The sequence below is a fragment of the Eptatretus burgeri genome, chromosome 2, assembly GCF_056783735.1.
Source record: "Eptatretus burgeri isolate ZD-2024b chromosome 2, Ebu_testis_v1, whole genome shotgun sequence".
Lineage (NCBI taxonomy): Eukaryota > Metazoa > Chordata > Myxini > Myxiniformes > Myxinidae > Eptatretus > Eptatretus burgeri.
This window is the reverse complement of record NC_140962.1, coordinates 93,845,571-93,868,208: the sequence shown is the minus strand read 5'-3', so window position 1 is coordinate 93,868,208 and position 22,638 is coordinate 93,845,571. Positions and strand designations below refer to the sequence as shown.

General features: G+C 43.4%; 1 protein-coding gene across 1 annotated transcript in view; it reads right to left on the bottom strand.

Annotated features, from left to right (window-relative positions):
• Window positions 1–22,638, bottom strand: part of LOC147032582 (uncharacterized) — a 51,612-nt gene that overhangs the window by 16,878 nt on the left and 12,096 nt on the right. Inside the window, exons 2-4 of the mRNA XM_085870321.1 lie at window positions 19,248–19,358; window positions 2,851–2,915; window positions 1,745–2,103 (exon numbers count right to left, since the gene is read on the bottom strand). Of these exons, the coding sequence (XP_085726447.1) occupies window positions 1,745–2,103; window positions 2,851–2,915; window positions 19,248–19,358 (535 nt within the window). The remainder of the gene's footprint in view (window positions 1–1,744; window positions 2,104–2,850; window positions 2,916–19,247; window positions 19,359–22,638) is intronic.

The window sequence follows — 22,638 nt, the reverse complement described above, 5'->3', positions numbered from 1 at the left end:
CCTGATACCCCTTACAGCTAGAAATTTATCACGATAACAGGACTTTTGTCTTTTTTGGGGGGTGGGGTAGGGGTGTGTAGAGAAGAGGAGAACAAACTTTCCCATGCGAAGAGTGCTGTTACCTCAGCGTTGCCCAGTTTTAAAAAGGAAATTGTAATACCCTCTGTCACCACAACCAGGTGGGGCTACACGGTACTCATTTACAGATAATTTTGTCCCCCCCCCTAACCCGCCAGCATAAGGCTGCGGCCACATAGCTTATGTTACTCCCCACACGAAGTTGTATTTGTTTCCCGAGCTTTGAGTTTGTATGTTAAATGATGTGGCCGTGCATAAGGAACAAAGAAAGATAGACAGCCACTTACAGACAGAGAGACAGAGAGACAGAGACGAGAGAGCGCAAAACCCTATGTTCTCTGCTGTAAAAGCACTGGACTATCAGTCTGAGACTTCTTTGTCTCATGTCTGATTATGCTTGTGTTTTCTCCTCTCTACTTATTAGTTGCAGCATGAACAATGACCAAACCACTCCATAATCCTCGAGCAACTTAAGGCACTCTTATCAACACAGCCAAGATCCCAAATCCTTGTAGACATCCCACTATGCCCTGCCTCGTATCCACCATGTAAATAGTTGCATCACAATGCACAATCTTATCCCCCCCCCCTTGGTGTTTCTATGGCCAAATGGACTCAGCAGTGCCAGTCTAGTCTCTGGGCCAAAGCTGTTAAGTGTAGGGAACTTGGAACTTGGTAAGGGTGCCAGTTATAATATGCCTACTCTTTACTGAAAGACACTATGGGATCTTTGGCATCCACCATGGAAATTGGCAGACATGTCCCCAGCTTAATGTCTCATTTGAAGGATGCTGCAGGTTTTGATGAAAGGTCCTGCCTATGAAACACCAGTGGCAATTTACAGTCATATCCTAATCAAATCCTACCGAGACAGGTGAAAGGCAAGTACACCACTTATGTGCCATCCTGTTGAACTATCACCCAATATAGCACATTATAGGATATTGTACATTAATCCCTAATAAATTAATAAATGGAAGCTTTTCTTCTTCTTCTTCTTCTTCTTCCTTTTTCACTGAAGAGAACATTGGAACAATGGCCAATTTTTCTCTGAAAATATTAATGAAATGAAAACTTGATGGTACTGTTTTTTGATCACACAAGAAATTAAGTAAAATAAAATGAGGCCTTTTCTTCCACAAAACAAGATGTGGTGAAAGCTTATTTGACTGGGATTCAAATTTGATCTGCTGGTTGAATCATTACCGAGAGGTGGCTGTGTCACTGATGCAGTACCCCCATAGTTTAAAACAGATGCTTCAAATTTAGTTAGGATACTGGCACACAATGACCTCGATGTTTTGAGGTACTGTGGGATCTTTGACATTGACACAGTGGTTTGGATGACCAGATTTAACGATTGCACACCAAAAGATGGCATAATCAATTTTGAATACTGCATCAAAGCACCAAGATGACAGTTTACAGTCAAGCTGGGAACCAAATGCAGACTACACATCTCAAAGACAAGCAAGATGAGCAAGGCAGATTACGAATTGGTTAAACCAATAAAAAATGTAGGACAAACCATTCTCATTCTGGGGACGAGCTGTATTCAAGCTCAAGGACAAATACTTCAACTAATACTTGAGCAGGGACTTTGATACACTTTTAATTATTATAATTGATGACCATAGATCCTTACTCTCTTATATTGCATGCCCACCTCTCTCATGATATGGATACGATGGCATCTCATCAACTGCCATCTGTGCTGAGTGTTCAGACAACTCCATTTCAGGCATAGGTCGAAAAGGAAAGCGCTTGACAGCCCGATCGGTGAAAAAGGGTGAGTGAATCGACTGTTGATTCCGGGGAGATGGAGTTGGGCTTCGTGGCATCTCCCATTCTTTACAACGCAATGGGGGAACTGGCTGTACTCTTCGCCTGCAGAATCTGCTGTCTTCATCCTCCATGTTGTCCACATGGCAGTCAAAGGTCCTTTCTGGTTCAAATCTCCAGAACTCTGGGCCTCTTGGCTTCTGCTCCATATGAGAGTCCCTCCAATGATTCTCGTACATCTCACTGCATTGTAAAACAAAATATCTCAGCTCATGATAAATGCTAAAACAAAAAGGACAAGTTTCAAATGCATGTGATGTCCTTTACATCATATCATTACCTAAAAAGCATCTCAAAATGCAAAGCCTGTCCATGTCTGCTTCGTACTCGAACTAAACGTGACAATAAGAACAGTAAAAAAAAAAAAAAAAGTAAAATTTATCAATCAGTGGTGTCCATATTTTCATAATAAAGGTATGTTGAGAATTTGATGACAAAAGCTCAAATGGTAAACTGGTAAGCATCTCAAAATGCAAGCAGACAAAATAGAGAAACACTGAATTTAATTTCAAAAACAAGCAAACAGCCATCTCATGCCAATGCGTGGTGGATGGGTTAATAAGGGCTATTTGCACTCAGTCCGACCTTGCACTTTGACATTTTCACCCAATTTTAAATTATTTTCTCCATATTCTCCTAAGGGTTTATTGAACATTTGATGACAAAAGCTCAAATGGTAAAAAAAAAGTTATGCCCTGGATGCACGCACACACAACCCCATCTCGCATTTGGGGGACAGTGGATACATCAGCTTGGTATTTACAGGTTTGGAACCTGGAATTCTGTGATCAACATCTCATGCCCAAATAGGAACAGTGAAAATGCCAATTCAATAGGGAGAGCTTAGAGAGGGAAGAGGACATTTTTGTAATGCAAAATAAAATGCTAACGTGAAACAGCTCGAATTACAACACTGCCACCAAGTATCACCTGTTTTCTGGTGAGCATCTTGGAGAATAGTGTGGCTGATCCATCCATGGTTCACCTTGCCATTGCTGTTGAAAAAGAAAACACAGGTATAAAGAGTAAAAATGCATACAGGATGCACAAGACCATGCATGCACACTCCTTTACTTAATCTCTTTCCTGACTCCTTTGTCAAACATGAACACATTGTGTTTTGATGATTTTCAGTTGATGATTTTCAAAAGGGCACATGACCTTTGAGCTGTTCAACCTCAAATTGAATCTGTTCATAAGTTTGTCAAGTATGGTCGAAATCTCGAGTGGTTCATAAGTTATTGCAGTAACACAGGTGTTCAATTAAAGGGCACTTGACCTTAGGCCTTTGAACTCAAAATTGAATCGGTTAATCTTCGAATCACAATCCATAGTTATGCCAAGTTTGATCAAAACCCCTTCAGCGGTTCACAAGGTATCACGGTAACAAAAATCTGCTACCTTCAGCTAAAGGTCACATGATCTTTGACCCTTTGAATAATAATTTTTTTTAAATGGAATCAGTTCACCTTAACATCACAATACACCTTTGTACCAAGTGTGTTGAAAGTCCATCGAATGGTTCATAATCCCTTACTTCTAACAAAAATGTAATCATGGACAGACGGACAAACCTAAAACATAATCCCTCTGGTGCCAGAGGCATAAAAATAAAATAAAAAATCCCATCAAGCACCGATTAACTCTATCAGTATAGGTGAAGCAAAAAATTCACCATTTTAATCAGATTATGGAAAGTAAACTGGCGATTGCAATAGCAAGGTCTATACCACTCAATTCACCTTGCATCGCAGCTCATTCCTGTGATTGCATCACAGCGAGGTATTTTGGGTCATTGGGGCAAAAGGAAGTCTTTCCTTGAGAAAATGTACAAGACAGATAGTCTAGTGCCGAGACCCGAGTTCACAACACGTCATAAAATTAAAACTTTTGTGTAAATCGCCATTGAACTATTAAAAGTGAAAATCCTCTTGTACTTTGCATTCACCAGTCGGGACTTGTTCATTATTTCAACAGTGTGTGAAACATGGACAAAGATATCTACTGATTTGTGCAAATTATACTCAGACGCACACAGAGCGAAAAGTAAGGTTAAACAATTGTTTAATTTCTAAAGAATAAAATCCTCAATTTACACCATATCCTTTACAGATAAAATCCTAAATTTACAGGGACCGTTGCTTTTGCAATCTCCAGCCTTCCTCATCAGCTTTTGCAATCATTTCCTCCTTTTACACATAATCAATGCAATACTTCCAACTTCGTTCCTGCAGCAGCACAATGATGCTCCTTCACTACAGATACAGAAGTTTTTCCAATGCCATAATATTCTAATGGCTTCCGATTTATTTTCATGTCTTCTTGAGGGTGAACCTCATTCTGTGAATATGATAGAAGAGTCCAGTATTTAACAAATAAATAAATAAATAACAAGAGCGACATTTGCTTTGCAATACATGTCCCCTACCGATATGATATTTTCTAAGTCCAAAAAGGGGACCGATGACATCAATTTTTTCACCCCCAAAAATTATCATACTGATCGGATAAAGCATTCATCATATGAAATTATGATGACATAACAAAGCTACATATAACATCAAAAAAAAAAAAATGAAAAAAAAAACCACACTTCTTTCCCATGTAGAGTACTTCACATGGGCCAAGTTTCAATTGTTTTCATAGAGCGGTTTCAGAGATGCAGACGTCCAAAATTTTCCTTTTTCCAACATAGCCGCCACACCACGTGAACGATGACATCAATTATTAGAATATTCTCCATGAGTCGTCAAACCTGTGGTGAAACTTTCGTGTCAATTGGATAAGCGGTTGCAGCGAAAACAGAAAAATTAGCACGGACGGATAAACGTACGGACGAACAATCCTGAAAACATAATGCTCCTGACGACTTCGTCAGTGGAGGCATAAAAAAAAGAAATATAAAACTTGTAGCTGCACTTCATTTTGCATCCTTTCAGCACAGCTCAAGTTCTACATTTCGATACAATGAAACTCGTATATTAGATAACCAAATCTATAGGAACTAACAATCTTGAGACAATGGTGCAATGTAGAGGATTATGAGAACCATGGTGTAACTGTAAACAAACGATGAGATTTGCTGTGTCAATAAGGGTGAACAAATTATTTGGGTTTCAGGTGGTGTTCAACAAAATATATAAAAACAGAATGATTGGTAATTTTTTTATTTATTCAAGTTAAGAATATTTTTGGAAAAATGGTAAAAACCACAACAGTTGTCATCTGTCAAATTTAGGAAGAGATTTGTCCTAATTAGAATGCAACTACCATAATAAAAATTCAAACCACCTCGAAGTGTTCCAACACTGTATCATTCTTCTAATGTCAACCAAGCAAGTTAGGCCTATGCAAAGTACATGAATGCACCATGTTAAAAAAAATAATAATAATAATTTAAAAATAAATAAATTCAGTCCATGGCTAAAGCAGTCATTCATTGGCCCTCTACAGTGAGAAAATTTGCTTCAAATTTTAAAAAGGAGATTCCTAATCAAATGCGCTTGTGACGAAAACGTCTGCTCATCTGTTATACAATAAAGGACGGGAAACACGACATTCCGTGGATGGTACGTCCGATGACATTCCAGCAATTGATGTTGCATCATCGTCCTTTGACTTTGCTGTCATGAGGGACAATTTTGACCGAAGAAATCAATATACAGAGACAGACAAAATGAATAAAAAGCCTTTTCTCCATTGGAATAAAGAAATTGCACAAAAAAAAAAATGAACAAAATCTGATAGTCAAATTAAGCATTCATATGGGATTGAAAACCTTCAAGAACAAGGCAAAAGGTAGACCCGACAAATTAACCTATACCATCAGGAAACATGGCCGAACGATACTCATCAGGTCAGGTCAGGTATGGGAGCATGCACTGGAGCAGCGCGTCGATATTTATCCTGGCTCAATTTGTGCTATTGGAAGATGTTTCTGCAAAAAAAAATAAAAAGTAAATAAAAGATACATCATCTTGTGCTGACGTTTGAAGCCTGGTGTTGGCTTGGTGGTTCGGGTGGCTGGCTTGGGATTCCAGGGTCCTGAGTTTGAGCCCCTTTGGCTGATGAATTAACACCAGGTGGGGTCGACACAGCCTGTAATCCTTCCGAGGTTGGCAAAATGAGTACTAGTGTACTGGTCGAGGGGCACAGCCGTACTTCCAAGATATGATAGCTACCTCGCAGCCAAGCTGCCATACGCAAGAACAGAACAGAACAGAACTGTGGGGAAGCAGGGTTCGGTTCCTGGGCTTCGAGAAGATAGATAGGAAGATTGATGGTAGCCATAAATAGACATTATTATTGAAACGAGAAGGGCACTCGATAGAGCGCACATCTCCACCAGGTAATGCCTGATCCACGAGAACATAGCGGGCCCAATACATGTCTGAAATATCATGCTATATGTCGTTTTTGGCCCTATCTCTAAAAAGTGAAGAATGACGGAAATTTAAATAATTATTGTATCCAGATCTTCACCAAAAATCGAATCAATTCTTCCTTCTACACACCCAACGTGTCCACCAAGTTTCGTCCGAATCCATACACTTTAATCAAATCCATTTTCTTGGATTAAATACTTGGCTGTAAATAGTGGTAAGCTTAGATTTAAAATAGTGGTGAGATCATGGCAGGTGATTACACCTACTGGTCTGGTTGCTGTTTTCCTGGACCATCTTATTGTAGTGGCAATGTCCCCCCCCACCACCAAAAACTGCCCTGTACAGCAGCTCTGTGGAGAAAGATGTGTTTGTTGGTTTTAGAAGGGCCACCCCAAAATGGCCTGTATGCCGGATCATGGCCTGTGGTTTTTGTTTGACGGGCCTCCGGCCCGAAGATGAGCAAGAGGAAGAGATGGTGATGACGGCAAGCAGGTGTCTCCTCCTCCAGCATGAACAATGTTTGCTTTTGTGTTTTCTTTTCCTTCAGGTCCTGGGTGAAATTTTGTAAATATTTGATAATTGTTGTATATTGTTACGAATTTGCGCCCGCCAGCGTGCGATCGGCCGCGTACCTCGAATGGCAGCCGCGTCACCCACCGGACAGACAATTCAGTCGTGACCCTCCTGGAACTATCGCCAGGAACCAGTCACGGGTGAGGGTTTAACGTCACCACAGCCCAGTCTGCATTCTACCCAAGCAAGATAAGGTGAATCGCCGAATGTCGATATACCTAAATACCCGCGCGGGTAACCTACCGAGGGGCTGCACTGCGCCGCAGGTCGGCTTGGGACACGGACCACTTAAGCGGTCCATTCCGTTCTAAAGTGATAACCGAGCGGTGTTATCGCCGACCTCGATGGATCCGATTCTCTTTATCGGGCGTTCAAAACCCACTACTCATTCCACGATGCAAGATGGCTTTCAAAAGGGAAATAGGACACGACGAACGGGATACATTTCACACAAGGACTTTTATTCACTAAGCACGTATTACACACACAACACAAGCAAGGCAGTAATGCAATGTACAGGCAAGAAATAGAAAACAAAAGCAATACCACCGACTATAAGCAAGGGTGTATTTACAGCACAGTTCCTTAACAGGTTCTACTTACAGGGACACGGCGCCACAGCAGTCATACAAAAGAAAAGAAATGGAAAGACCTCCTCACAGGCAAGGGGGTAGATGGGGTCCAGAGACCTTTATGGTCGTGGGCCGTGGATGACCGAAAAGGCCCACGAGACCGTAGCAGGTTACCTGCCCCCCTCCCCGTTAGTGGTCGTCGAGTCACTCTCCCACGACCATCAGCGTGGTCGCGCCTGGTTCCGGCCTCCCACGCGGCCAGCGAACCCTCTCCGGCACCCCTCGTCCGGACGCGCAGGTCCCCCACACAGCCGGCTCTGCTGCGCCTTCCGTCTGCGTCTCCACCAACTGGCCGCTCACAGGACCACGAGCGCAGGAACCAAGCGAGGAGAAGAAAAGTCCGCAACCGATAGCATGAACCAAGCGAGAGGCAGAGCAAAGCCCCAAGGGGTGACCAGCGCCACGAGACCAAGAACGAGAGCGAGCGAGAGAGAGAGAGAGCGCGAGAGAGAGTGAGAGCGAGCGAGCCTCGCCTCGCGTACGTCCGCCCTTTATAGGTTGGGGCTCTGCCCTTCGCCCCACCCCACTTTGACAAGCTTCTCGAAAAGGGGCGTGCCCTCACTCCGACCACCTCACGCCGTGCATCCACCAATCGGCAGCGACCTTCCCTGCCTCCTTCCCTTCACACCAAGCGTGGGGAAAATAGGCGGGAAAACCCCCACAAGCTCCGCAAGAGCTTTTGTTCTGCCAATCCTGCCCGCGTTCTCGGACGGTTCCCGACGCGGAAACCGTCGTAGCGTGGACTGTGGAGGATGGTGTTCGGAAGCGGGGGTAGTGGCGAAGATGGTGGTGGTTGTTGTTGTTTGCGTGTAGGTTCATTGCGTGCTTGGCGTTGCGGCATACTTGGTGGCGGTTTTTGTTTGCGTGTAGGTTCAAAATAACGATAGGTAAAGAAAAACGGCTATCTCAAAGAGTCGCAGCCCGGTGAACATGAAGAATTCCCTCTAAACAACTGTGGGGAAACCTATCTGAACACTCACTTACCGACATAGCTAATCGAAGGAACCTTTATGGTGTATTGCGAATTTCCACAGCCGTAACAATATAGTTTTGAATTTTAAAGCTCACCGGTTAAGTGTGTGTTGTTTCAAAATTCTGTCAATTTTGGTGCTACTTAAGGTTGTGTGAGTCAGTTAGGTAGCTCCCAACACATTAGGTGAGACATATCTAGTTAAAATTGTCGCATACACGGGGGATAGCATTAAGGCAACAAGCTAAGTAGGTACAAGGGGGTAATTTCACATGTATGGCACACAAGGATGTCTGTCCCAGACTCTGGGTCAAGTTTGTGTCCAGATCAGGACGACTCTGGGAAAGCGAAGGGGGTAATGTTGTGGTTTTATAAACCGCATGTCGAGATTGAAACACCCACAGCACAGACTCTTTGAATCGTTATTTCCGTAATTAACGTTAAGAATAGCACTTTCCCTATAGGGGTAATTATGCAATTAAATGTGTTGGGTTGGGTAGTTCACGCCCCCTCTCAACCCGTTGGGATAGTGGAGCCATCAGCACGTAATGACGTATGCTGTGACTGCAGTCATCACGTAGGGTGTGCGTGTTTTACTGCAATAGCTGTTCAACATGTGCAAATAACACCAGCATTCTAGCGTGCATGCCAAATTCCCCTTTATTGTTTAAAGCCCCACCAAGTCCTTGTTTGTCTGTTCGTCTGTATGTTCATCGACCTTGTAATGTAACCTATTGCCGTCTACCCCTGTACTGTATTTTGTGTCCCTTATCCCTGTTCATGTCCTCCACTGAAACACGACACAGCCTCTCTAAAATAATTGCCACATTCCCTGGCATGTTGCCTTGGACGTGTGGGGTTTGTCCTGGACGCATTGGAGTAAAAAGAGATTTCCCCATGATAAGTGCGGAGCTCCGCTTCGGGCGACAGCCAAAGACCAAATGAGTGACTCCGGGCGGGGCAGCAAAATGGGTGGGGTTACGGTGGAATCCTCCAATGGCTGGCATAGGGCCAGCTCGTAAGATCTGATGTGGCCCAATAGCCGGTCCCAAGCCACCTCGGAAGATCTGACATGTGGCTCTTTCGCCGCGCCTGCCTCAGGGGCTATAACGCTGCACTCTGTGCCCGATTCGGATAAGTCTCAGTCTCAGTCTCGGTCTCAGTCTCTCTCTCTCTCTCTCTCTCTCTCGTCACACTCGCTTTTGCCCTGGTTCCAGATGCTCAGCAATCACCCTCGCTTTTTCCCTGGTCCTGGACACTTTGGTTTGTGCTCCCGACAGATCTCATGGACCTTCGGTTGTGGAATGCAGTGTCGGGACAATTCTAGAGAGTGGTATCAAGTGGAGAAGGGTGATGGTTAGGTACGTACCAGTTAGGGTGCATCAAACACCCCCTTTTTTGTGAAAGTTTGAAAAACATAACGGCGATAGGACAGATGTGTTTGAATACATGAAAAAACATTTCTCTTTTTTTTTTTTCAGAATTTTCGGTCATCATCTTGGGGGTCCACATCGGGGTCAAAGTTCAGGCACGCAGCTCCTGCGCATTTTTCAGAATGTTATTTTTCACTATATAGTGATCAAAACTTGTGTCTGGTGGTGAAATAATTCTGACATATCAATGTACTGCTCCTTTGGTGATGTTTGTAACACGGTTGGCTTGTAATTTGTTAGCACAGTTTTCTGGAAAATGGTATTTTTTCCCGGAAATTGCGTTTCCCCGGAGGATTGTGTACAAGTGCCATACACGATTTGTGTCTGCATAAAGATCTCATACGCTATGGATCTGTGGACCCCAAGGTTTCTGCATCCGCTATCAAAGCTCTACAGCATCATCTTTGGTACTTAACAGCTGAGTTTGTGCCCTTAGCCTTATTCAGTGAGGATGTTCCAAGTGCAGAGAAGCGTCGACTGGCTGACCGTATCATCTCTGTCAAGCCTGATAGAGAGGAACTTGGACTATTGCCTATTGGGCGCTTTGGTACAGACTTCGGAAAGCCTCACTTCGCCAAGGACATTCACTTGACATCTAGCCTATCTGACTTTGTCTCGGTTGATTCTTGGTTTGTGTTCCGAGAACTTGAACTGGTCGAATCATTCTTAACGTATGAAGTGAGTGAATGGGCAACACTTCCAGCCGATGTGGATTCAAAATCTAAAACCAAAGCACTCAATGCAACTCATGATGCGGCTGAACGTCTAATAAAACTCGGAACGGACTGTCTCGGTGCAGCTACTGTAGGTCTGAAGAACACTTTCAGAATGTGCAACAAGTCACCGAGAATGACAGGAAAGAGAATCCGAATCTCCGGAAACGGTTGAAACTTGATCATTAATGATATTATATGAGTACCTTGATTTGGATATACATAATTCTGGGTAATAAAGCTGTGAATTAGATAGAACCGAGGCATTTGTTACTATTTTGTTGTTTTTTTCTGGGAAAAAATCACCAGTTTCCCGCTTCTCCGGTAAATTTGATTGGCTGTATATCACTGGAACATCACCAAAGGAGCAGTACATTGATATGTCAGAATTATTTCACCACCAGATACGAGTTTTGATCATTATACAGTGAAAAATAACACTTATTCTGAAAAATGCGCAGGAGCTGCATGCCTGAACTTTGACCCCGATGTGGACCCCCAAGACGACGACAGAAAATTCTGAAAAAAAAATGAGAAATGTTTTTTCATGTATTCAAACACATCTGTCCTATCACCGTTATGTTTTTCAAACTTTTGCAAAAAAGGGGGCGTTTGATGCAACCTAGTACCAGTAGGCTGAGGTCACCCTGCCCCTCCCAATTGTCTTCCTGTGTGTGTGGTCTGATGGGTACCCTGTTTTGTTATCTGCTTGGTCAGGTTACAGGTTAAGTCAAGTCTGCAACTTGTGCATTTTCTTTCCTTTTTAATAAATACACATCTTGATTGCTTTTCATTGCATTTCCCCTTTTCCTGCCACGGTTGCCCTTTGACGCCATTAAAACCCTCGAGTTCCCTTCCCTCCTTCCCATACCCTTCATCATTTATTTTAAATACAACTATTCTTGTTATATTTCCAATCTGTACGTGGTTGTCCTTTCTTCCATTGGTCCAGCAATGCCCGTATGTAGATTAGCCGGGAGATTATAATTCCCCAACTAATTGGCTCTTGTATCAGTCAAGCATTCTGACTAGTGGTAAGCTCAGCCACATTAATCAAGATCCAATAAAGAAAACAGCAGCCCAATCGCCAAGGGCGCGATTCCCCCGATAAGGAGATCATGTGTTCCGGTAAATGGTTGTCAGATGGAGGACCATGAGTCACGTGGTCAAGTTTTGGCATTCACAGTCAATTAGCGACCCATGACACGGTTACTTGTGTGCGATGGCCTCAATTCCCGGTGAGTACTGGGGATACCCCCACCCTCGTACCCCCAAACAATATTTTATATACAGTCATCCCACGTTTATTGCGGGGGTTACGTTCCAAACCCCCCACGAGAAGTGAAAATCCGCGATGAATGGATGCCTCCCCCCAAAAAAATAATAAATGAATATTAAAAAAAAGACTCGTCTGGTCTGGTCGGCTTGGCAATGATCGGGTTTGAGGTGCTGGAGATCGACTTGCCTGATCTGGTCGGTTTGGCTGCGCTCGTCCAACCGCGGCAAACCTTTTTCCTTCCCAAAGCATATATCGAGCACTTTAACCTTCTCCTGGAGTGTAAGGACCTTCCTCTGGCACTTCGGTTCCTTGCCAGAAGCCTTAGAAGGTGCAGGGCGTTTGGGCGGCATCGTAGGGCTTGGAGAAAAAAACGTAGAAAATATTCGAAGTTCACAAGCGAAACTGTCTGGTGCGTTGTGTGACTGGTCGAGCACCACGTGTTATAATTTATTGCTTAAATAATTTATATTTTATATATTATTACCGCGATATACCAGGGGAATTAGGTTCCAAGGGAAAACCCGCGATGAACCGGGGGCGCGATAGGTGAACCGCGATATAGCAGGGGATAACTGTATATATATATAAAATGCACGCGCGCGCAAGCACGCACACACGCACGCACACACACACACACACACACACACACACACACAATCGTGTTTCATGTATAAAACATGTAAATCCACAGTCCACTAAAACGACTGCGAACACCAATAACTGGACCACGTGACTCAGGGTCCTCCGTCTAACAACCATTTCCCTTGGAATACGCACGCACGCACGCACGCACAATCGTGTTTCATGTATAAAATCTCATCACTTCCGGTTCCGGTTTTGAGCGGCAAGAGGTCTCCTTCGGGGCTCCCTGCTGACATTCTCAAAGTTAAGTTCCGGTTGTTATTTGTCCCGTTTTAACTGTTTAATTTTCTCACCTACATGTTAATGTGTGTTCCTAGTTCGGTTTTGTTTCAAAAATCGTGCTATTTTGTGAGTATTTATGTCGACGTTCTTACCTGGTGTTTGAGGCCTAGTCCTAGGCTTGAGGCCTACCGGTTCCACTTGGTGTTCGATCGTTTTTTTTTGTTTGTTTTTTTGTTTGTTTGTTTGTTTTTTCTCCCCATTACCTTCAATTTCTATCCTCCCCATTACCTTCAATTTTCATCCTCCCCACTTTCCAAACATCCCCCATTCTCCCAACTAATCTCTTTCTTATCTCAAAAAAAATAAAAATAAAAAAAATAAAAAAAAATATACACAACAACAACAACACGCTCACCTTCTCCCGATTCTGCTACTTCTTCTTCCTCTTAACTTCCTCCTCGTCTTCCTCAATTTCTTTTTTTTTTTTTACATTTCCATGACCTAATCTGTTGAACTCTCTCATACATTAATATTAACAACAAAAACGATCTTATGATGCTTCATCTTCCTCTCTCACACATGTGGTACTCTTTACTGTTTCACAATGCACTACTCTTCTGCTATTTCAACAGACTGCTTTCATTTCGACCTCTCCTTCATTCCTTGCCTAAAAAATCCAACTATTACAGCGCTTCTTCTCTCCATGCTCTGAATTCGCCTTCATTGCATCCATCAAGAATTGTGTTAAATCGCATCTCTGACCTAAAACTTTTAAAAACCACAGTTTGCCATGGATGCTCGCTTTCCATCAACCATTCTTTTTTTCCAACTTCAGTGCCAACTCACCCCCTCACCCCTCACTCTCACTCTCAAAGCAACCATCCCACTCTTCTCCCTCCAAGCCTCCCTCTCACCTCTTTCAAAAATTCCCCCTCACCTTTCTCCCACCTTTCATCCCCCTCACTCTTCCTTCTCTAAGTTGCCCCCCCTCTCATCCACCAACCTGCCTCCCTCCACTGCCCTCTCACCTCCATCTCTTCACTCCACCTCCTCAAATACTCAACTGCCATCTTCCTTGTCTCTTGTCCCCCCTCTCTCCCAGCACCACAGAGCCATTTCTCCTCCTCATTCGGCCCCCTCCCCTCGCTATTCTGCAATACCCCACACTCCTACAGCAACCCTCCTTACCTCCCCCTCGTCCCTCGTCCTATCCTCCCCCGCCCCCTCCACCTCCTGCACCCAAAGCCTCCTCCCCTACCTCTTCATTAAAAGTGTGGACCTCAAATATCCGGGGCCTTCGCTCAAACCTTTCAGATCTTTCCATGCAGGTTGCCACTGACAAACCAGACATTATCTGCCTAACAGAAACTTTCCTCTCCCAAGACGTGTCTGACTCCCAAGTATCTCTCCCTGGTTACTCCCTCTTACGGTATGACAGACCTGAGCCTCGTCCTGGTGGAGGTGTTGCTCTCTTTATCAAAGACTCTATTCCTCACTCTCCCTGCACTGCTCTCACTCCCCCACACCCCCAGGAATACCTCTGGCTTCGGCTTCCCCTCCACTCCCACCTCATGTTTATATGTGTACTGTACCGTCCACCGAACAGTGATGACTCCATCTACACCTCACTCTCCGAAAACATGGACCATCTTCTATCTTCTCATCCAAACTCTCTCTTCCTCTTATGTGGCGACTTCAATTGTCATCACGCCAGTTGGCTAGGTGTGGGTACCTCTCTCACCTGCCATGGGACATCAGCAAAAGCTTTCTGTGACTCATTGGGACTGACTCAATCGGTCAACTTCCCGACCCGGATCTCAACCAATGGTACTCCATCTCTTCTGGATCTGATTTTGACAAATTTCCCTGACAATATCTGCTGCTCTTCCTTCGCTCCAATTGGTTCTTCTGACCACGTCCTTGTTAAAGTGGACATCTCTCTGGCTGTTATCAGAGAACCACCTCACCGCCGTCGAGTCTGGCATTTCACTCAAGCCGACTGGCAGGGTCTCCGAGCAGCCATCAAACTTACAGACTGGTCTCCTATCACTACTTTCTCAAACATCAACTCATCCTGGGAATTCTTTCAAAGAAACTTGCTCTCCCTCATGCACAGATTTATCCCCTCTCGTGTTCAGTTGTCTTACCCTTCCTCCCGCCCTTGGTTTACTGAAGCTTGTGGCGAGGCAGTTGTCCTGAAACAACTTGCCTTTGCCTCATGGAAAGCAAACCCAACTGAGGGCAATCTCAGTTCTTTCCACAAAGCTCGGAACAAGTGTAGCTACCCTCAGGAGAGCCAGAAAACAACATCTTTCTCATCTCAAGTCTGAACTCTCAAACCTCTCTCCCTCCTCAAAATCCTGGTGGCGTTTAATCAAATCTGTTTCTGGTGTATGTTCCCCCTCCATCCCCTCCCTTACCTCAAATGGCCGCACTGCTGATTCCACACGTGATAAAGCTGAATGTCTAAACTCGGTGTTTGCAGCTAAATCTTGTGTCCCAAACCCATCACTATCTCTACCCACTTTACCCAGTCGCACCCAACTGTCCCTGGACTCTGTATCCTTTTCTCCTGACAAGGTGGAGAGCTTGCTTTCAAACCTCGAGTCAGATTCTGCAACCGGTCCAGACGGCATCAGCCCACGTGTCCTCAAAGCCTGCTCCTCTGCTCTTGCTCACCCTCTCTCTGTTCTATTCACCCTCTCATTTTCCCAAGGTCATCTGCCATCTGCTTGGAAATCTGCTAACATCACTGCCCTGCATAAAAAAGGTGCAAAAACAGATCCCTGTAACTATAGACCAATCAGCCTTCTCCCAATCATCAGCAAGGTTATGGAATCCATCATCGCTTCAGACATGAAATCCTTCCTCTTCTCCAATGGCTTGATTTCCAATCATCAATTTGGTTTCAGACCAGGTCACTCTACCCTAGATATGCTGCTACTGCTCTCCCATCAATGGATGGAGGTCCTCAATGCCAGACAGGAAATCCGAGCCGTATCCCTGGACATATCACGTGCTTTTGACACAGTCTGGCACCCTGCCCTACTCACCAAACTCTCTTCCCATGGTATTCAAGGCCATCTCCACTCATGGCTCGCAGACTTCCTCTCCTGTCGCAGTCAACGTGTGGCCCTAAATGGAGTTCTTTCATCCCCTCTTCCTGTGCAGGCTGGAGTTCCTCAAGGTAGCGTTCTGGGCCCTGTTCTTTTTCTGGTTTTCATCAATGATCTCTCGGACTCTCTGGAAAATCCTCTATTTCTCTTTGCCGATGACTCCACCCTCTGCCGTACCATCTGTCATCCCTCAGACCGGCAAGCAGCAGCTTCTTCGCTCACTGCAGATCTGGATAAAATCACAAACTGGTCCAACACGTGGAACATGTCTTTCAATCCAGACAAATCTCACACTCTCACTATGTCTCTTCGAAAGGACCGTTTACAAAACCCCCCATCCACTTTCTCAACAATCCTCTGGAAGAAGTCTTTTCTTTCAAGCTTCTGGGTCTCACTATCTGCCATGACCTTTCCTGGGAAAGTCACATTTCCAACCTTGCCTCAAAAGCCAGTCGCCGACTGGGAATCCTCCGTCGTGCAAAGTCCTTCCTCGGCCCTCTTGAGCTCCTGACCACTTACAAAGCTTTTGTCCGTAGCCTGATGGAGTACTGCTCTCCCCTCTGGGCTGGTGCTCCTGCCTCCCACCTTTCTCGACTTCACGCTGTCGAAACCAGGGCTTTTAAGATCATTGGCATCTCCCGCAATGAAGCTGAGTCTTTGGGCCTCTCACTCAATCACCGCAGGTTGGTCGGTGGTCTTTCTGTCTTCTACCGACTCCTCTCCAGCCTTGCCCCCCTGCTCTCTCTGTGATTTGTCCCAACCACATTTCCACAGGTCGCTCAAGGTCCGCCAACAACCCCCTTCTGGTAAAACTACCAAAATCACGAATCACTGCTCATCTTCACTCTTTCATTCCTCTTTTTCCCGCCTTTGGAATAAACTTCCTCACTCTATTCTTTCCCATTCTTCCCTCCAGGCTTTCAAAACAGCTGTTCACCACCACCTCTTATCTTCCCCCATCCAAATCCTCGATCTTTTCTACCCCCGATAATCCACCCAAGCCCACTTCCTTCAATTCTCCTGCTTTCCTTCCTGAAAGTCCCTTTAATGTCAATCTTCCCCTCGCCATGTTCCCCGTCCCATCCCCATCCCTCTCCCTTCCACAGTTCACCTGTGTCTGTTCCCCAATGTTTTGTCCCTTCCACTCCCGCCCCTCTTGTCTCATGCCTCCTTGCTGTGAGTTGTGTGTTAGCTCTCATACGAGCCTCGACCAAGGTATATAAAAAAAAAAAAAAAACAAAAAAAAAAAAAAAAAACATGTAAATCCAGACCACTAAAACGACTGCGAACGCCAATAACTGGACCACGCGACTCAGGATCCTCCATCTAACAACCATTTCCCTTGGAATACGTGATCTTATTGGGGGATCGTGCCCTTGGCGATTGTACAGTCAAAATAGGCACTTACCAGAATCATGGTTTGTGTCACTGTCAATAGCTGTAAGTTGTGCAGGGTATGTTTTTTTTTTTTTTTTCTTTGCTGGGAATTAGATCATAATCCTGATTTTGACATTGAAGAAATTTTCTGATATCCACCACCAACATTAAATGAGATTATTCCTGGCAATTGTGAAGCATGCCAAAAGCTGATTCGTTTTAAAAAATAAAAATAATAAAATAAATAAAAACTGCCCTCGGGGCACAAGACAAACTAAGCAACAATGGGCCCCAGACCAATAATGGACCCTGAGGGCACTTCAATAAACTAATGATACATCAATACTCTGTTGTGGTCAAGTCTGACTACGGACCCACCCATGTGCGTCATTTATTATAAGAAAATTTTAAATAAAAATAAAAATAAAAACCTTATTGCCAATGATGATGATCAATGATCCTTTGGAAAAAATTACGTGAGTAAAAGCTGAGGTGCTGAAAAAAATAATAATCTGGGTAAACGTAGTTTACGTGCGTTTACACAGTACGACGGCACATGAAGACATGGAAGACAAAGAATAAAAGCGATAAATCACCTTATTTGTTCAATCCACCATTGCTTAACACTCGACTCCTTCGAAAATTATAAGTGCTGCAGGTATGACTGATTGATGATTACAATCTGGAACGAAAGCCTTCTTCTTCACAAAACCACGGCAGGCATATTCTACAAGTGTAAAACCAGGCCATGAGTTGCCATGCTCATATGATGTCATCGCTTCAGTGGTGCATTCATTTTGAAATCCACTGAAATCATTTTTGTAATGATGCAGGTGCAATACCCAAGAGAGAATGTGGCTTCCTTCAGTTGGAATCGTTGTCATCGCTTCAGCCATAATTGTGCTCCGCATGACATTTATCAACATTTTGAGGATGAATAAAACTCTGATTTAGCAATCTCTCGATCTGGTACTTTCGAGACTTTTCCATCCATGTTAGTTCGAGAATAAAAGGTGTGCTTTATAAATGCTTCGGACTTCACCCTATTTGAAAAGCGTATCATTTTCTACACATTTGAAAGGGCAGCCATGGTTTTTCCATGCCATCCCCACACATGGAGTACAATCGTACTCCATGATAATGTGATAGAATTACTTGTTTGCTTTTTTGGTTTATTTTTATTGTCAAGTGAAATAATTGACAAAGGTTCATGGACGGAAGAGGTTGCCCATATATTAAAAGTAGTACATGCAAGATAACTTGGACAAATTTCCATGACCACGAATTTGTTTGCCTTTGTTCTACATGTCACATTTCATGAGATTCATGTTCATTCATGGCATTAGAGTTTTGAAAATGAAGTGTATGATGAAAACATGGTCCATCAAGGAGAAACTTGCTGCTGTTGGTCAAGTGATGGATGTTGAATCTCTGTAGTGTACTTCAGTAGGATGAGATCAGTCTCAGAGAAAGGGCTACAGCTACATTTGCCTTCAACTTCCAAGCGATAATTATTCAGAGCAGAGAAAAAAAAAATCAGAGCAGTAATTTTCAATTTGTTCAGCATGCCGGCAATAACTCATCAACTCTTTATGAAAGAATTGTGGGATCTTAACGTCTACCAACTGACGCAAGCAGACAGGACACCGAGCTCAACGTACGTATGAGGTACGGCACACTTTTTGAAGCAGAAAACAAATTTTGGGCCTTTCAATATAACTTCCTCTCATTATCGTATGAACACAAACTCAAATGTCAACGTAGCGAGATGTTTCCAGTGTCACTCGAGTTTGTGAGAGAAAGAGAAAGAGAAAGAGAGAAAGCTTCGTTGTTGGAAGCTAAAATATAAAATATATATTTCCAATGTGAAATGTAAAGTCAACAAGAAAGCTTTCTATAAAAACCATGTTCCTTGAGCATCCACCTGTTGTTGCAAGAAGAAACAGATTGTCAAATTAAAGGATAAAATAAAATCCTCCACTCACCCATTGCTGGGACATGCACCGTTGCTTATTCCATCTCCAGTCTTCATCCTCCATTGCTGCAATCATTTCCTCCTTTTCCAAATCATCATTGCTATGGGCCCAGCTTCGTTCCTGCCATGATAAAACCATGACCCCTTATACAAATCCAGCATTTTTGTTTTTACATTTCATTGGCATCTGAAATATTTATTCTTAATTCTCTTTTAGGCCATCAGCCGTAAGTAAGCTGTATCGTGCAATTTCGTTCCACTCATCGGGGGGGGGGGGGGGGGAGTAGACAAAACCTTCATAATATGATAGTATATATCCAAATACATACGTATGCAAAAGTTCTCCACTCAAATAGCTGCAGTTATTGTGTATTTTCATCTTGAAAATCGATGCATTCCCCACGTTCTCTCATTTGAACTCTCATCACGTGTGGGCCACGTGACGCCTCAACAGCCAATACATCGGCTGACATCGTATGCAAATTACGTCAGACCGTCACGTGACCAGCTAAGTTGTCCAAGGTGGAAGCTTCCTGCAGGGAGGAAATCACCAGCAGCTGATCGGCGATTTTTGATTAATATGGCCAGTGAGGACGCTCCCCAGTGTATTATTCACCAGGACAATGTCGCGAACGAAAAAGTCAAACATTTTATGTCTGTAAGATGGGATGAATGGAGAGAAAGTGTCAACAAATGGCTCGTCTTAGACGGTCACGAACGACGTTTAGCCGAGAGTGCCGGTGTAAAGAGTTCAAGTTACCCCTGGGGGTAGCTTGAAATCGATTTCATCCTACCCCCTACAATTTCAGATTACCCCCCCCCCCTCAAAATATTATTTATGTTGTTTATTTACAAAAAATAGTAATTTAATTGATATTGAAAACTAATTAGGGAAAAAAAACCATTGACCACGTGACAGCTTTTAAAGAGTTTGCAATGAATTTTGATTTTATTATGAATGATTTTATTTTAATATTGTTTTTAATTGAAATCAGTATTTCTCATACAGTTATAGTTTTTGCCACATTTTTATGAAATCCTTCTTCGATATAGTTGATATCAATAGACAAACTGTTATATCTTTTTAACCAACTCAGACTATATTTACAATTATGGAAACAACGCAATAAAATCAATGTATAAGAAAGGCAATGAAAACAGCTTATTTTTAATTCACAATTTCGTTGTGGTGGTGGTGGTGGTGGTCTTATGGCAGCTTAGCTGCCGGGGTAGCTCTCATTTCTTGAAGTGTGACTGTGTCGCTGATGCAGTGCCCCTCTACCAGTACACACACTGGAACTGGTACTCATTTCACTGACCTCGGAAGGATGATAGGCTGAGTCAACCTCCCGGTGCATTAATTCAGTGGCCGACGGGCTCGAACTCAGGACCCTAGGATCCCAAGCCACCACCCTAACCACTACTCAGGACCCTAGGATCCCAAGCCACCACCCTAAACACTGAGCCAACACCAGGCTACGCACTCAGCCTGTCATCCTTCTGAGGTCGGCGAAATGAGTACCAGTTCCAGTGTTTGTACTGGTAGAGGGGCACTGCATCAGCGACACATTCACGCTTCAAGAAATGAGAGCTACCACGGCAGCTAAGCTGCCATACGACCACCACCACCACAACGAAATTGTGAATTAAAAATAAGCTTTTCATTGCCTTTCTTATACATTGATTTTATTGCGTTGTTCCCATAATAGTAAAGAGTTGGTTAAAAAGATAGACCAGTATGTCTATTTGGATCAACTATATCAAAGAAGGATTTCATAAAAATGTGGCAAAAACTATAACTGTATGAGAAATACTGATTTCAATTAATAACAATATTAAAATAAAATCATTCATAATAAAATCAAAATTCATTGCAAACTCTTTAAAGGCTGTCACGTGGTCAATGGTTTTTCCCTAATTAGTTTTCAATATCAATTAAATTACTATTTTTTTTGTAAATAAACAACATAAATAAATGTTTTGAGGGGGGGGGGGTAATCTGAAATCGTAGGGGGTAGGATGAAATCTATTTCAAGCTACCCCCGGGGGTAACTTGAAATCTTTACACCGGCACTCCGGGTGCAATAGGCCCATGATCGAAGTTGGTCCTCCCACGCCGGCACTCTCGGCTAAACGTCGTTCGTGACCGTCTGAGACGAGCCATTTGTTGACACTTTCTCTCCATTTATCCCATCTTACAGACGTAAAACGTTTGACTTTTTCATTCGCTCCATTGTCCTGGTGAATAATACACGGGGGAGCGTCCTCACTGGCCATATTCATCAAAAATCGCCGATCAGCTGCCGGTGATTTCCTCCCTGCAGGAAGCTTCCACCTTGGACAACTTAGCTGGTCACGTGACAGTCTGATGTAATTTGCATACGATGTCAACTGATCTATTGGCTGTTGAGGCGTCACGTGGCCCACACGTGATCCGAGTGGAGAAAATTCAAATGAGAGAACGCGTGGAATGCATCGATTTTCAAGATGAAAATACACAATGACTGCAGCTATTTGAGTGGAGAACTTTTGCATACGTTTGTATTTGGATATATACTATCATATTATGAAGGTTTTGTCTACCCCTTCCCCCCCCCCCCCCGATGAGTGGAACAAAACTTGATTTTCAAGCACTTTCTGAGCCATGGCTGATGGCCTATTTGTGTCTTCTTTTGGGTGAACCTTCTTTGGTGAATATGACAGTTAAGCATTATTAAAAAAGGACCACAGGTCCTGAAGCTCCCCTGGATCAGGAGCAACAGTCACTCACACCCTCCACAAACCCCTATTTGACCCTGATTTTTATTTTATTTTATTATTATTAAGTTCGAACAAATTTTGGTACATCATGGATGATGAATGTTGTCATCAACATTAATTGAAATTGTGTGTGTAGTTTCGGAGAAGAGAGCAAATACCTATTTTTGGGAGGACAAAACCCTTCCATAGACCCCTTTAAAAGGTCCCCTGACATGCCAAAGTACATAAATTTCATTTATATATGTCCTAGAGGAGTTTTTCATCATGAGTTCAGATCTGACTGTTTTTTCACAATACTTATTCTGTAAAATGTAAAATTAAAAAAAACAAACGTCTTCGGGAACGCCCCTAAAAATTCTCCTGAAAGGGGCGTAACCCACATGACGTCATATACAGTATGTCAAAGGCTGCACGTTAATTACTCGGGTGGGTAGACTACGTGATTCTATTGACTTTCTGTGCGTTTGCACATTCGATTGGTCGACTCAATTCATTTCTGCTTTAAATTCTGTTGCATTTCCGCTTCGTTCATTTCTGCTTTAAAAAAAAAAAAAAAAAAAATATCGAACATTTGTTTTTGAATAATGGATGACATGGACTTTCACTTGTCCAGCAACGACAGTGAGTGTGAGAGAAATGAA